This window comes from Bos taurus, chromosome 10 (genome assembly GCF_002263795.3).
Source record: "Bos taurus isolate L1 Dominette 01449 registration number 42190680 breed Hereford chromosome 10, ARS-UCD2.0, whole genome shotgun sequence".
Taxonomy (NCBI): Eukaryota; Metazoa; Chordata; class Mammalia; order Artiodactyla; family Bovidae; genus Bos; species Bos taurus.
The window spans coordinates 79498060-79515248 of record NC_037337.1 but is presented as its reverse complement, the minus strand read 5'-3'; the positions used below and the strand labels follow the sequence as shown (position 1 = coordinate 79515248).

Sequence of the window (17189 nt, the reverse complement as noted above, 5' to 3'; positions counted from 1 at the left end):
ACCACAGAAGGAGATAGTGACGATCCCTGGGGCTAAAATAGTGCTCTTCAGAATATGTGATCTTTTTTCTTTTTTAAATTCTTTATGCTTCACCTTGTTCCAGGAAGGACTGAAAGGGCGGGTAACTACTCAGGCTCTGCCAGTGAACCAGTCCAGATGTGTAGCTCCCTGCCCCAGACCTGGGCTAGCACCCCAGTGAGTTTCCCAAGGAACCTCAACAAACCAGACCAATCACATTCCACACTATTCAAAAGCACAGTGCATGGAGACCAGGTGGCCAGGGTGGCTCATGTATGGTCACAACAGATGCAAAGGAAAGCTGTCCTCTGGCTGTGACTGCCCAGAAGAGTCAAGATCTCCAACCAAGTTCAGTCTCGAAGTATGCCCACCCTCACACAGTTGTTAGTTAAAATAAGGTAACAAGGAAAACACAAGCTGGAATCAAGATTGTCGGGAGAAGTATCAATAACCTCAGATATGCAGATGACACCACCCTTATGGCAGAAAGTGAAGAGGAACTAAAAGGCCTCTGGATGAAAGTGAAAGTGGAGAGTGAAGAAGTTGGCTTAAAGCTCAACATTCAGAAAACGAAGATCATGGCATCCGGTCCCACCACTTCCTGGGAAATAGATGGGGAAACAGTGGAAACAGTGGCAGACTTTATTTTTCTGGGCTCCAAAATCACTGCAGATGGTGACTGCAGCCATGAAGTTAAAAGATGCTTACTCCTTGGAAGGAAAGTTATGACCAACCTAGATAGCATATTCAAAAACAGAGACACTACTTTGCCAACAAGGTTCGTCTAGTCAAGGCCATGGTTTTTCCAGTGGTCATGTATGGATGTGAGAGTTGGACTGTGAAGAAGGCTGAGCGCCGAAGAATTGATGCTTTTGAACTGTGGTGTTGGAGAAGACTCTTGAGAGTGCCTTGGACTGCAAGGAGATCCAACCAGTCCATTCTGAAGGAGATCAGCCCTGGGATTTCTTTGGAAGGAATGATGCTAAAGCTGAAACTCCAGTACTTTGGCCACCTCATGCGAAGAGTTGACTCATTGGAAAAGACTCTGATGCTGGGAGGGATTGGGGGCAGGAGGAGAAGGGGACGACAGAGGATGAGATGGCTGGATGGCATCACTGACTCGATGGACATGAGTCTCAGTGAACTCCGGGAGTTGGTGATGGACAGGGAGGCCTGGCGTGCTGCAATTCATGGGATCGCAAAGAGTCGGACACGACTGAGCAACTGATCTGATCTGACCTGATCTGAACAAGGAAAAGCCTACACACACTAAGGGTCACAGGGTATTAGTTCAACAAGATGAGGCATCTTTGTGGTTTTTCTCTCCACCCTACCCTTTCCTCACAACAGATGGTGTAATTTACGACTTCCCAAAACTTGTTTGTAATATGATTATGTCCTTTTGAGAAGAACAAGGGTTTTCGGTGAGAAGTAGCAAATACACATAGGCCCATTGATTTCTCATCACAATGGCTCCTAAGGAGTCCAGCTCTCACACACAGTTCAAATTTTCTACCTTCCCTACAAAAGAATTGAAAGGCACGGCCAATTTCATTTGGGACACCGATTCTCCAAAAGCCCTAACCACAATGCCACACCCCACTGTGACTCAATTCTCAGTCACACAGGAAGGTATTTTCTACTTCTTTTCCTATTCTGTAATTCTGGTTTCTTGGGATAGAGGAGGGAGCCAGAAAGATGCTATCTTCTCATCAGATCTTAGCATTACTACATCTATTACAGGAATACACCCTCCCTACCAGGAGAGCTTGCTCATTAATACAAAGGACAAGTAAATTTATTCAAGGACTAAGTTATTTAAACTAACCACAGTAATCCCTTAGGTTCTAGGCATCTGAATGGTATTGTCTTGGATATGAAAGGAACAATGCCTCTTCTGTCTAAAGCAACTAGAGGTCAGCCTTTCTTGAAGCAGTCATCATTGGATTCTTAGGTTCTAGATTAAGACCAAGCATGTTTCAAAAAAGGAGGCAAAAACTGGCCATCACTGCTTACCAGCACTTAGTGTGACTAAGTTCATTCAACTGGTAGCCCAACACCTTGTAAGAATTAAACAATTTGATACATGACAGATATATAGATTAATATATATAATCTGATAATATATCAATTTGATATATTATTTATTGTCATACATTTTTAAAATCTGGGAAACCAGGGGGCTTCTGAGGAGCAAACCATTTGGAGAGAAAGGAAGTTGTGATCCTGGAAAATCCCATGGGTCACGATGGGAATGAAGTTCCAGAAGACAGCTAGAATGCTTCGCCCCATTTCTTCCTTCAACAAAAGCTGACTGTGTGCTGACTGTGCGCCTGGCTGCAGCCTTCAGGGTGCTCACAGCCTGGTCAGAAGACAGGCGGGGAAAGCACAGACCGCTGCTAATTGTGATGATGCCGTCATACACAGGGTGTGATGGGAAGAGTCACAAGAAGGTGCTGACTCAGACCCAGGGTGAGCCAAGAGGGCATCTCAGAAGAGTCGGTATCTGAATCTTGAAGGTTTTAGTCAGGAATAAAAGGAGAGAGGCTTGCCAAGCAGAAAAGGCACACAGTGCCTTCAGCCCTACACAACAATGCCCAGGGACGGTCAGGGATGATTGCAGAGAGATGAGGCGGGAAGAAGCAGGGTTCAGGTTCTATATGCAGTAGGAGCTACTAAGGTTCAATCAGGAGGTGACGGATCAAATCTGCACTGTAGATCTGGTGATCCGGTGGCCTCTGGAAAACTGCCTGGCCTGCAGAAGAGCCACTGCCAGAGGGGCTATAAAGACAAGGTGGTGGGAGAGAACTAACAAGATTCCAGCAATACTTAAAAGGGCTACGGGGGAGAAAGGATTTGCCCTCCAGCTTTCTGGCTCTGCTACCACCAGAGATAAGAAAGCACAGGGAAAGGGGGTAGAGATGTTGGTAAGTTCAGTTTTGGATGCACTGACATTGGGGTGTTAGAGACTATCCTCTTGCTCATACACAGGAGTGGGTTAATGGCTCAATTCAACAAGTTAAAGGCTCAAGAAGTATTCAGTGACTGACGAGATCACTTTGAATGAAAACATGTCACCTGGTGGCTCAGATGGTAAAGAATCTGCCTGCAATGTAGGAGACCTGGGTTTGATCCCTGGGTTGGGAAGATACCCTGGAGAAGGAAATGGCTACCCACTCCAGTATTCTTGCCTGGGAAATTCCACGGGCAGAGGAATCTGGTGGGCTACAGTCCATGGCCCCACAAAGAGTCATATGTGACTGAGCACAAGAAGCAGAACTGCCAGGAAAAAAAAACAAAAAGCTGGACCTGAATTTGACCAAGAATCTAGATTCAGTAACCAGGTGACAGGAAATACAGAGGACAAAGAACATGTCACAGAATGCTACAAGGATGCCATCTGCAAAATCCAAGCTGAGAGGTTCTACAGACAAATGACCTAGTTTCCTCTACAGATCAACCACAAGTGTAAATCACTTGGGCACTGTGAATCTTAACTGTGCAAAGATAGATACAAATTGAAAATAGACTTAATTATCCCTGTTGAAAACAAGGGTAGACTTTTCCCCTCCCTGTGTTTCAGAATTTCTTTCTCTGTCCTTTTCACATGCAAGTAATCTTTACGACTAAATAGGCCTCATAACCTAGGAATGTTTCCTCAGGGAGCTGGGAACCACTTTTTGAAATGCAAACATCCAGGGTCTCAACCTCCCAGTTCTAAGGGCATGGATGGTGGGCTCCTTGCTTCAATTAGCCAAAAAACTACCTCCCATGTTAAGATGTGAGATGTTTGTTTCCCCTCCAGATAAAGCCAGTCAACTAAAGTAGTCCCTCCAAGTTCCATGATAATTTAGGATGAACTACATATGATATTTTTTCCAGTAGTCATTTATGGATATGAGAGTTGAACTCTACAGAAAGCTGAGCACAGAAGAATTGATGCTTTTGAACTGTGGTGTTGAGAAGACTCTTGAGAGTCCCTTAGACTGCAAGGAGATCAGTCCTGGGTATTCATTGGAAGGACTGATGTTGAAGCTGAAACTCCAGTACTTTGGCCACCTGATGTGAAGAGCTGACTCATTGGAAAAGACCCTGATGCTGGGAAAGATTGAGGGCAGGAGAAGAAGGGGACGGCAGAGGATGAGATGGTTGGATGGCATCACCGACTCAATGGACATGAGTTTGGGTGGACTCCGGGAGTTGGTGATGGACAGGGAGGCTTGGCATGCTGCAGTTCGTGGGGTCACAAAGAGTTGGACACAACTGAGCGCCTGTACTGAACTGAACATGTGATATAACTGTGTGCCTGCTAAGTCGATTCAGTCATGTCTAACTCTTCACAATCCCATGGATTGGAGCCCACCAGGCTCCTCTGTCTATGGGATTCTCCAGGCAAGAATACTGGAATGGGTTGCCATGCCCTCCTCCAGAGGATCTTCCTGACCAAGGGATTGAACCTGAGTCTCTTCTGTCTCCTGCATTGGCAGGTGGGTTCTTTACCAATAGTGCCACATGGGAAGCCCTGTGACATAAGGTCAACTCTCAAAGTCTTCTAACTGGAGGTCTAGTTATTAATCTTAAAAACATGGATTGTACTTGCACCTGCTTGGCTATAGAAAAGAGTAAGATTTCTTTATCTTTGTAATTTTTCAGCAGATTGCCTGATTTAATGCTTATTCAAAAATAAACTGTTTTCCTTCTCTGTGGACAGGTTCTCAGTTGAGAAATTCTTTTAAATTATATTTCCCCAATACTCTGTATTTGATACTAACTTATTTTAGATGCAGTAAATATTGTAGTTAATTTTAAAGCTTTCTTGAATTTTGAAGAAATACAATGAAATATTTGCAGATGAAAAAATATGATGTCTGTTATTTGCTTCAAAAGGTATGGAGGTGGGATGAGAAACATTGCCAGGTATGGATAATTGGTACTAGGTGATAGACATCAAATTCATTATGTTACCATCTCTACTTTTCTTATGTTTGAACACTTCCATAATAAAAAAGTTAAGATACATGGAAGCCAGCTGGCATATAAGTTTGGAGCTGGAAGGAAAGGGAATTTTAAGTGTTGGAGATAAAGCTCTGGAGGCATTAATGTACCAGTACCAGAAAGGCCATGGAAATGGACAAATTGCCAACCAAGGCAGCATACAGCAAGAGGATCAAGGGCAAAAACCCTGATGAATACCAACATGTAGGCGGCGGAGAATATTGCAAAGAAACCCAAAGAATTAAAAGCAGAAGAGGGTGGTGTCAGCTTCAATAAGGATGGCATGGCTAATAGTGTCAAATGTGAATGTTGCAGAATCTACCGTATTAGAAAGTAGGAGGTCAGAGACCTTAGCAAAATCAGTTTCATTGCAGTGATGGCCCAGGACACCCGGTTATAGCAAGGAGATGTGTAAAAAGACAGTGGGGAAGCTAAGACAGTGGCTCTGAAGAGAAGCAAAATATCGGACAAGGGCTGGAAGGCTACATTTGGCAGACAGGGGTGGGAGGTGGGTAAGATTTGCACTGAATTATTGAAGGGACAGGTTAGTAGACAGGTGCTGAGAAACAAGGGAAAGAAGGGCTAAGTGCTGGAACAAGGTCACTCAGGAAGTAGAAAGGCACAGGCTCTAGACCACAGGGAGATGGCATGGCCAAGAATCACTTGTCCAGTATCTGCTCTTCCCTTCCTCCAGAAAGAATTTTATTAATAGCTGAGACGTGACCCCCTAGAATAGACTAAATTCAGCATCTTCCTTTCCAGCTGGCTGTGGCCATGCGACATGCTGGGGCCAAGAGGACAAGCAGCGGCATCCTCCAGCAACGTCCTGGGAACTTCCCTTAAGGGAAAGCGCAGGCTCTCCCTCTGCCCTTCTTGGTTCATTCTCCCATCCTGCCACCAGAAACAAGGCCACAGCCTTAAGGGACCATTAGATAGAGGCCTTGCTGGTAATACAGCAAGATAAGAATCTAGGTCTGAATGTCAAAGAACTGGGCCTCCAAACCAGCTCTGACTTCTCTCTAGACTCTATTTCCTGGAGAGTGAACTGTTTTTCTTAAAGCACTGTTATCTGGGACTTTCATCACGTGCAATTGTACCTGTCTATTAAGGAAGGACTGGATACCTCATCCTCTAAGGAGAGTGTCATAACATCTTTGTAGATACAACTAATTGGAGGGATGATGGGGAGAAGAGCTAGAAGTTAAGGGAGTTCATACTTGAGTTGGAAAAATAGGAGAAGTGTGGGTAGGTTTGAAATAGTCATCATGAGAAATACAGGAATTTCAGAAGAAGCTGGAGACCATACCTTTATGATGGGGCCACTCAGCTTATTCAGCTGTGATGAACCAAGAAAGCAGCTGACTGCCCCAACTGAGGGGCTAGGTTGTATATGGCAAGTTGTGAAGCTCTCAACTACTTCTACTGCTGACTGTATGACCTTCAGGCCATACTTTTTCTTTCCATTCTCAGTTTTTATTTATAGAACAGTGTGCTAAATAACAAGTTGAAAAAATTTCAAGCATACAGCATTATTATGTCCCTAAGAAGTTACAACCTCAAGTGAACTTCCATGTTCTTAGAATATTCTAATACATTTTTAAATTTTAAATTGTGGTAAAATACACATAAATTTAAATTATGGTAAAATACACATAAAAATAACCATCTTAATCACTTTTAAGGGGTATTAAGTACATTCACATTGCTAGGTAATGATCACCACCATCCATCTCCAGAACTCTTTCTTGTAAACCTGAGATTCTGTACCCATTAAACCATCTCTCTCCATTCCCTCTTCTTCCAGTCCCTGAACCACCATTCTACTTTGCCCCTATGAATCTGACTACTCCAGGTACCTCATAAATGGAATCATACAGTATGTCTTTTTGCAACTGGCTTATATCACTTAACATAATGCTCAAGGTTCAACATGTTACAGCATATGTCAGTTTCCTTTCTAAGGCTAATTTTCTGTTGTATGTTTGTACCACATTTTGTTTATCCATTCGTCCATTAGGGGACGCTTGGTTGCTTCCACCGTTTGGCTGTTATTATGAAGCATGCTGCTATGGATATGGGTATACGAACATCTCTTTGAAACCCTGTTTTTCAATTCCGTTGAATGTGTGCCCAGAGTAGAATTTGTAGCTCATCTATTAACCATTTTTAACTTTGAGAAAATGCCATACTGTTTTCCACAGTACCTGAATGATTTTGTATTCCCACCAAGAGTGCACAAGGGTTCCAACAGCTCCACACCCTCACCAACAGCCGTTTTTTATTTTTGGTGCTAGCCATCCTAATGTCATAATTTGCTCTTAAGAGTAAGGATCTCATAAGAGCAAAAGCCTATCACAGTGCCTAGAACACAATAAAGGTTAGCTATCAAACAACTTTGAAATACAAGATGTAAGTTAAATTCTGTGCTGCCTTTTTCTAAGCAGGAAAGATACAGTTATATTAAAATTTGCCAAACCCCACCCAGTAATGCCTATAATAGATTTGCCTATATTCAAGCTCATTAGTGACTTGTACTTTTGCCAAGGCATTAATTAGCAAATTACTAATTCCAGAAATGTTTAACACACTCCAAAAGGACCCACTAGCAGTCACTCCCCATTCTCTCTCTCCTGAGTCACTGGGAACCACTAATCATTTTCTGTATAGATTTGCCTGCTCTGGACATTTCATATAAATGGATTTATACGATATGTAGTCTTCTTCCTTCTTTCACTCAGCATCATGCTGTCAGAGTTTATCCATTTTGCAGCATGAACTGGCAATTCATTCATTTTTGTGACTCAATATTCCATTTTATGATATCATGTTTTTTTTTTAATCTCCTATAAGAACCCAGATTTCTGGCTTTTCTTGAAAAACTGGAGATGAGAATGTAGAAAGGCCCTCCCCTTTCCACAAGACAACCACTGGAAGGACCTTCAGTTCAGTTCAGTTCAGTCGCTCAGTCGTGTCCGACCCTTTGCAACCCCATGAATCGCAGCACAGCAGGCCTCCCTGTCCATCACCAACTCCTGGAGTTCACTCAGGCTCATGTCCATCGAGTCAGTAATGCCATCCAGCCATCTCATCCTCTGTCGTCCCCTTCTCCTCCTGCTCCCAATTCCTCCCAGCATCAGAGTCTTTTCCAGTGAGTCAACTCTTCGCATGAGGTGGCCAAAGTACTGGAGTTTCAGCTTTAGCATCATTCCTTCCAAAGAAATCCCAGGGCTGATCTCCTTCAGAATGGACTGGTTGGATCTCCTTGCAGTCCAAGGGACTCTCAAGAGTCTTCTCCAACACCACCTTAGGAATAGCTTTTTGTTCCCTCAGCATTCCAGGCACTTTTCTATCTCAGGGTCTTTACACTTCACTTACTGCACTTACCTTTTTCCTAAAATGCTTTTCTTTCAGATATGCACATGGTTCCTTTCCTTATCTCCCAAAGGTCTGTTCACAGGACCCCTTCTCAGTGAAGCCTCCTACCTACATCTGCAATGCTTACCCCATCCCCCAACTCTTACATTCATTTATTTATTTATGTCATTACATCTGACATACTGTATGTTTTAATTATATCAGCTTCCAACTACCCCTCATTAGAATGAGAGTTCCATGATAACAGGTATTTCTGTTTTGTTCACTATTGTATTTCTAGTACCTAAAGCTTCAGTCAGTTCAGTTCAGTTCAGTCGCTCAGTCATGTCCGACTCTTTGTGACCCCATTAATTGCAGCACGCCAGGCCTCCCTGTCCATCACCAACTCCCGGAGTTCACCCAGACTCACGTCCATAGAATCAGTGATGCCATCCAGCCATCTCATCCTCTGTCGTCCCCTTCTCCTCCTGCCCCCAATCCTTCCCGGCATCAGAGTCTTTTCCAAGAGTCAAGTCTTAGCAAGAGGTGGCCAAAGTATTGGAGTTTCAGCTTTAGCATCAGTCCTTCCAAAGAACACCCAGGACTGATCTCCTTTAGGATGGACTGGTTGGATCTCCTTGCAGTCCAAGGGACTCTCAAGAGTCTTCTCCAACACCACAGTTCAAAAGCATCAATTCTTTGGCACTCAGCCTTCTTCACAGTCCAACTCTCACATCCATACATGACCACAGGAAAAACCATAGCCTTGACTAGACGGACTTTGTTGGCAAAGTAATGTCTCTGCTTTTGAATATGCTATCTAGGTTGGTCATAACTTTCCTTCCAAGGAGTAAGCATCTTTTAATTTCATGGCTGCAGTCACCATCTGCAGTGATTTTGGAGCCCAGAAAAATAAAATCTGACACTGTTTCCACTGTTTCCCCATCTATTTCCCATGAAGTGATGGGACTGGATGCTATGATCTTAGTTTTCTGAATTTTGAGCTTTAAGCCAACTTTTTCACTCTCCTCTTTCACTTTCATCAAGAGGCTTTTTAATTCCTCTGTAGTACTCAAATTTTTTGAATATACAAATTAATGAAATTGTGGGCTTCCCTGGTGGCTCAGATGGTAAAGAATCTGCCTGCAATGTAGGAGACCAGGGTTCTTTCTCTGGGTCAGGAAGATCCCCTGGAGAAGGGAATGGCTACCCACTTCAGTATTCTTGCCTGGAGAATTCCATGGATAGAGGAGCCTTGCGGGCTACAGTCCATGGGGTCACAAAGAGTTGGACACGACTAAGTGACTAACACCTGCAGACAGTCACAATGCAAATTAGTGAACTTGTTATAGTCTTTAGTGACTAAAAGCTGATCCTAAAAATAAACCTATTGTTCAATCACTAAGTCATGTCCAACTCTTTGTGACTGTGTAGGCTGCAGCATGCCAGACTTCCCTGTCCTTCACTATCTCCTGGAGTTTGCTCAAACTCGTATCTATTGAGCCAGTGATGCCATCCAACCAACTCATCCTCTGTCGACCCCTCCTCCTCCTGTCCTCAATCTTTCCCAGCATCAGGGTCTTTTCCAACGAGTTGGCTCTCCACTGGAGAAGAGAATGGCAAACCACTTCAGTATTCTTGCCTTGAGAACCCCATGCACAGTATGAAAAGAAAAAAAGAATAAACCTAGAAATGTTTAAACAGCTTTGATGCATACTTTATATTCATTGACATTTTAAGTGCAATGAGTTTTGGCAAATATATGTACTCCTATAACCTCCACCATGCTTAAGATACAGAACACCGAACGTAAAATTCTTAATAAGTCATAGTTAACACACTAAGGTAGGTCTGTTTACCATAGTCAGGCATGCCTAGAACTTGATGATGTTTTCAAGTTTTACGCTTGGGACTTCCCTGGTGGTCCAGTGGTTAAGACTCTGCCTTTCCAATGCAGGTTTGCCCAGTGAAGACACTCCTGCAGCCCTCAGCTCCACTACTGGCAGGTAGGAAGCACTGCAGTTTGCATGGCTGACCCCACGGACTGAAGCTACTGCTGGAACTGCTGCCACCACAGCCCCTCACGGAATGAAATCTTTACTGCTCCATCCAGAATATCAAGACAAAGTTTAGGATGGGTGTTTCTATTGATAGAGCCGAGGTCAAGTGCCCACAACCCTAGTTACAACAAAAATGAAGTGGAATGTGGATGGAGAGAAGTCTGAAGAGGTAGTTGAGGGTCAAATTATAAAGGATCTTTTTTTGAATATTCTCTTTTTAAAAAAAAAAAGTATGTGTTTTGCTCCACTGGGTCTTAGGTGCAGCATGTGGGACTGTCAATCTTCACAGTGGTATGCACGATCTTTTTATTTTTATGTGGACCTTTTTACAAGTCTTTATTGAGTTTGCTACAATATTGTTTTTATGTCTTTTTTGGGGGGGGGACCACAAAGCATGTGGGATCTTAGCTCCCCTACCAAGGACCAAACTGGGGAGGGAGGTAATGAATTTTGTTTCTATCCTGTTGAGTTTGAGACATCTGTGACAGTGAGATGAAGCTACTCAGAAGAAAGCTGGAGGAACACTGGGGACATGAGCACTTGAGAGTTGGGAAGAAGAGGAGGATCCCACAAAGGAGTCCAGGAAGGACCAGGCAATGGGGAGAAGGCTCAGAAGACAGCAGTGTCTTGGCTTACAGGATATTTCAGGAATAAAGTGGTATATAGTAGAGAGGTCCAGCAAAAAAGAGGCTGACAAAAAAAAGTAAGTAAGCTTACTCAGGGTAGTTTCAGTACAATGGTGGGATGGGAGCCAGGCTGAAGCATCACTATCATACAACTAAATGTGTGATGGCTACCATTCTCTACCAAACATTGAAACATTCTCTACTACACACAGACCCCTGCACTCACATAGCAATCTGTTCCAAACAAACAGCTCTGATATCTCTATGTTTAAACTATCTCCGGCTCTCTATTGGTTCTTGCTGAAGCAAACCAGATGCTTAGGTCTCAACCAGAGATTCCTGCCCTGCTCTCCAATGGAGCACCAAATGGGACAAAAGCATAAATGTCCCTCGCCTAGTTGAGGGGAACAATGGCTTCCTGAACTCCAGAACCCTTAGCTGATCTCGGGAGCACTGTCATTTAGGTTTGTCGTTTCAGTGGCTGCCATCACTCCTTACCACAGATGGGTCAAATTACCATAATTACAATAACAGACACCTCAAACTGTTAGTCTCAGTTTATAACTATCTTACCTACAGAACATTCATTCCCCTTCTGGAGGAAAGAGTGCAAATTACCATGACCATAAGCGCTAACTAGAATCAGGAGCAATGGACCTGCACCTAAGCCTTGCCAGAGAAATTACTTCTTCGTTTCTCTCAGGCTCTCTTTATATACTAAAGTGGTCACCCAAGAGAGGAACCACTGAATGGCCTAACTAAGCCCAGGGAAAGGAACAAACAAACCCAGACAAAATCAAATACAAATACATTCATTCAGGGAACAGGAAGTTTAACTGATGCCATGGCAACACCAGCAGCCTGTGACATCAGAGCAGAAGGCGAGGAACAAAGGGATTTGTGAGCTACCTTTCCATGGGTCTTCTCTCCCTTGAAATTTGACTCATGCTGCTTATTTGGTACTGTTTCAGAATACTGCCATTTAAAACTTCTCTTGGTACTTTTCTCCAGCATCTTCTTGGAGATTAGCCAAAACCACATGCTGGAAATCTGCTGAGTGCCACGATCTTATTAATATGCAATGAGATCGTATTTCAGACTGCTTGTAATAGCGGGCTGCCAATCAGCTACAGGGTAAGGACATAAAGTGTAAAACTAAAAATATCTGAAAAAATTAAAGGGGAGACCAAATAAACTGAAACTTCATCATCACTTTAGGTTGGAAATTTACACAAGAAGTTTTTGAGCGAGTGGAATTTTTAGGGAGAGTGGCTTCCCCAGGTTGGAGTGGAAAAATACCAGGCTCTGGTATTTGAAGGTCTACAAAGCAAGAGCAAGAGAAGCTGCTATAAATGTTCCCCTCCCCCTCATTCAGCAGCAGCAGCTGGATTTTACTAACTTCCCCTGTAAGAAGCTACAATTGATTCCAGTCAGGAGTCTCTTAAGGCAGAATAGAATGAGCAGGCAATTTTAGCAAAGCTAGGCTCAGTTTATCAGATGGGCTGCAGGTTTACCCAGTATTAAAAAATAGCGATTAGCAGAAATTGCTTTCCTTAGTGTAAAAGACATTTTTAAAAAGAAAGAATATACAGCTGATTCAAAGAGACAGTATCCTCATTTATGGGGTTCCCTGGTGGATCAGATGGTAAAAAATGCGCCTGCAATGTGGGAGACCTGGGTTCAATCCCTGAAGTGGGAAGATCCCCTGGAGGAGGGCATGACAACCTGCTCCATTATTCTTTCCTGGAGAATGCCCATGGACAGAGGAGCCTGGTGGGCTATAGTCCATGGGGTCTCAAAAAGTCAGACATGACTCATCGACTAAGTACACACACCTTCATTTATAAGCAGGAAGAGGGGGATGATCTCATCCCATCAGGTAACTTGTTGACACATGAAGAGTAAATCTTCTCTCTCATCTTTGGTGGTAAACTTGGAAAGTTATTAAAGTGATCAATTATAGTTCCTTCTTCAGTAGGGTTCTTTATTATTTAACAGAAAAGTTTTCAGTATTCAAACCAAAACACCACATCCATATGTAGCCAGTGGTGTACGAAGGGCCCCTCACAATTCAAGGTGATTTCGGAGAGTTCATTAATCCTGTTTTAGAGGGAGATGACCTACCCCTGGAATGGACTCAATGATCAGCAGAGATTTCTAAGCAAGCGTGGGGAGTGGATTAGCATGCTTAAGGGATTTCTAAGCAAGCATGGGGAGGGGAGAGTCCACCTAGCCTCTGTATTACTGTCTCCAGGACCTATAGTTCCCTACTGCCATGCCTTTTGCACTTTATAGCTCCAGAAGAGATATGTGAATGGTCCTAATATAACAGAGGAAATGGCCTTGAATAGCAGCTAGAAACATCTGAGTTCGATATATGAAACTTCATACCACAAGGGTATTGGAATTTGGTGCCCTGTTACTAAAAAGCTTTTTCATTACTAGACAAATGGCATATATCTGTGGGTGGGATTTACTTCCGGTTCTGTATGTTTAGAACACTATCCTGATTACAAGACAGCAATATTACTTCTGATTATTTGGGTTGTCTGTGAAAATGCACATGCCTGGGTCCCACTTCAGAGCCAGAAAATCAGATTCGTCCTCAGTGAAGCCAAGGAATCTCTATTTCTGACAAGTAAACCAAGTTATTTTCATAATCAGGGAAGTTTGGAGAACACAGATCTAAGTCTCTGCTTACAGTCATAGCAAGTTCTTAAAACTAAGGAAGAAACAAATGACTTGAAGACAGGAAACTGGTTAGACTGATAAATCAGAAGGACCTCTCACTGAGTTAGGAGAACTAGAATTTCGAGGAAAGGTTGACTGTCCAGTGGGAGCAGGAGCCAGCATCCTCAGCACCACTTTGCAGTCACCAGCACTTGCTCCAGGTCCTGCCTTACTCCACTTCCTCGCTCTTCATTGCAAGAAGACTTTGCCTTCATAGATCTTAAGACTCCTCCATAGATCCTAAGCTGCAGGTGAAATCCAAGGGAGGATGGGAAGTGCTTTCCAACGCACCATGCAGTTCCAGGATATAAGAGAATAAGACTCTGAACTGGCCTATTAACAGCCTTCAGACTTCTAAAATCCAGCCACTCACCCAGATCCGAGAGCCTTTTCATCAAGCCAGCTTCTCTTACAGCAGCAGGACCATATTCCACTCCTTTTCTTTTCTGTAAGTTAAATTAGAGCTAGATGTGAGGGAAGATGACTGAAAATAAGACCATTTTAGTTCACAAAAAATACAGAAGTCTGCAATGGTATTCTTAGTTTCCAGCAGATCCCTCTGGAAACCTGTGACACATCAGCCCTTCCTTTCTTTTAATCTGAGTTCTGGTCATTTCAAACACTTGGAGGGAAGGAGGAGAGGGACAACAACCACTGGATTCAAATCAACCTCCCAAGCCACTCGGTGTCGACTGAGGCTGAGCCAAGTCAGAATCTGGCTGTCGGGTGTGTGCGTCGCTGGCCTGGACTGAGCCCCGGCTTCTCCATCAGTGAGCTCTCCATGACTGCAGGTTTCTTTCATTGAAGAGAGGACAAAACAGCCTCTTCAGTCTTCCCGCCGCTGGAGAGACCAGCGCCGACTTCCTTTCCAATGAACGCTCTTTCTGAGAATAGACCCTGGAGGCTTAAATCCTCGGTCGCTCTCTTTAGCCTCTCCGCCCTCGATTTTCCACCGGGAATTCTCCTCGGTTTCTCCTCCTCCAGCCCCTCTGTGAAATCCTCTCCCGTCTTTCCTCTCCTCCATCACCCCGAGGGGAATCCACCCCTTTCTCTCTCCTCGGAGGGGAGGCTGAAGAAACCCACCAGGCCGCTAGCCCCGATCCGCCTCGCAAACAGGGTGCCTTCCATCCATCCCCTCCCTCCTTTCCCATCTTCTACCGGGGGGGTGGGGGGGGGTGGGGGGCAGGGAAAATCCCACGTGCTCTCCCGGTGACCAATCGCGGGAATCCACCACCTCATCCCCCTCTCCGTTTCTCCCCATCCTCTCCTCGCCTCCTCGTTATTTCCACCGGTCCCGATTTTCTCCGGGGCTCGAGTGAGGGGTGGGGGGTGGGGACTGAGGGAAGAGGAACCCTGCCCCAAAGTGCTATGTCCCAGTCCTCACCTGTCCCTGGGAGAATGGGGCTCCAATGACAGCCACGGAGTGGACAGACTTCTTCCGGACGGAGTGCACTTGCGTCCGGAGGAGACGCGAGAGGTGGCTCCTCAGGGACATGATGGGCAGCGCAGGAAGTAGCAGACTCAAAAGTCTGCTGCATGCGGATCGCCGCCTGAGGTGAGCGCCGGGGCCGGCAGCGCTTAAAGCCTAGCGGCGCGCGCCGCCCCGCCCCCGCCCCATGACGTCACCGCCTCCCGGCCCCGCCCAGGCCCCCGCAGCCTCGCCCCCAGCCAGCCCCCGGCACACCTTCCTGCAGGCCCCGCCCGTTGTTGCTCCTTGCCCCTGCTCTCGCTGGTGTCACTTGGCTCCGGTCCGAGCTCTCGGGCCAAGGACATGCCCCTGCCGCTGACGCCACAGGGCCAAGATCGGGGGCCTGGCCAATAAGAAAGAAGTCCCGGAGAGGTGTGTCCCGTGGCGGGAAGCGGCCGCCGCCCCCCACCCCGCCCCCCAAAATTCGCGAACTCAACGGAACACGCGAACGAACCAACACGTACGTGGGCTCGAGGATCGTGACTCTCTCCGCACAAATGAACGCCTGGCAGATGCCAGTTCTACGGAAGAGTTGGCTGGGGCTGGACTTAGTCCGACCCCACGTGAGTGCCTGGCCAACACCAAGCTGCTGTCCATCGGTTCCATTTCATCTCAGAGCTCAAGGTCCAGGAAATGTGCTTGTCACCCGCTTTGGGCGTCAAAGGCTAGGAGATCCAATATAGATTAGAGCTCTCCGGGAGGGCCATGTTAATATTAATAACTCACCTATTTTAGCTATTTTGGATGTGAAGGTTAGGATTTATAAATTACCTTCTAGGCGTTTTCAGTTCTTCATCTGAATAACGGGAGTACCAGTTATTAAAAAACAAGCATAGCAATATATCTGAACTACTTCTCAATATTAGGGAGGCTAAAGAGCTGACGGGCTCTTTATTTAGTATCTCATATAATAACTTCAGATATGCAGATGACACCACCCTTATGGCAGAAAGTGAAGAGGAACTAAAAAGCCTCTTGATGAAAGTGAAAGTGGAGAGTGAAAAAGTTGGTTTAAAGCTCAACATTCAGAAAACGAAGATCATGGCATCTGGTCCCATCACTTCATGGGAAATAGATGGAGAAACAGTGGAAACAGTGTCAGACTTTATTTTGGGGGCTCCAAAATCACTGCAGATGGTGACTGCAGCCATGAAATTAAAAGACGCTTACTCCTTGGAAGGAAAGTTATGACCAACCTAGATAGCATATTCAAAAGCAGAGACATTACTTTGCCAACAAAGGTCCATCTAGTCAAGGCTATGGTTTTACCTGTGGCCATATATGGATGTGAGAGTTGGACTGTGAAGAAAGCTGAGTGCCGAATAATTGATGCTTTTGAACTGTGGTGTTGGAGAAGACTCTTGAAAGTCCCTTGGACTGCAAGGAGATCCAACCAGTCCATCCTAAAGGAGATCAGTCCTGGGTGTTCATTGGAAGGACTGATGCTGAACCTGAAACTCCAATACTTTGGCCACCTCATGGGAAGAGTTGACTCATTGGAAAAGACCCTGATGCCGGGAGGGATTGGGGGCAGGAGGAGAAGGGGACGACAGAGGATGAGATGGCTGGATGGCATCACCGACTTCCTGCACATGAGTCTGAGTGAACTCTAGGAGTTGGTGATGGACAGGGAGGCCTGGCGTGCTGCGATTCATGGGGTGGCAAAGAGTTGGACACGACTGAGCAACTGAACTGAACTGAAAGAGCTGACAGTAACTACTTAAAGTTGTAATAGTAATATTCTAATAACCAATGTAAGTTCTAAGAACTTTTAGCCCTCTGACAATTCCATGAAGTAGGGACTATTTTAAGGTCATGGAAATAGGATTAGAGAAGATATTTACTTTTCCAAAGTCAGGAAGCTTGTAAGTGGTAGCTACCTGACTCTCGATTCCAAACTCTTAACCATGATTAGTGTCTTACAGGAATGACTTGTAA

The 17189-nt window shown here is 44.8% G+C and overlaps 1 protein-coding gene across 1 annotated transcript in view; it reads right to left on the bottom strand.

Annotated features, from left to right (window-relative positions):
* ARG2 (arginase 2) overlaps positions 1-15503 on the bottom strand; it is a 35122-nt gene extending 19619 nt beyond the window's left edge. Inside the window, exons 1-3 of the mRNA NM_001017942.2 lie at positions 15468-15503; positions 15168-15333; positions 14157-14229 (exon numbers count right to left, since the gene is read on the bottom strand). Coding sequence (NP_001017942.2) covers positions 14157-14229; positions 15168-15278 — 184 coding nt within the window. The 5' untranslated portion in view covers positions 15279-15333; positions 15468-15503. The remainder of the gene's footprint in view (positions 1-14156; positions 14230-15167; positions 15334-15467) is intronic.
* Between the last annotated feature and the right edge of the window lie 1686 nt (positions 15504-17189).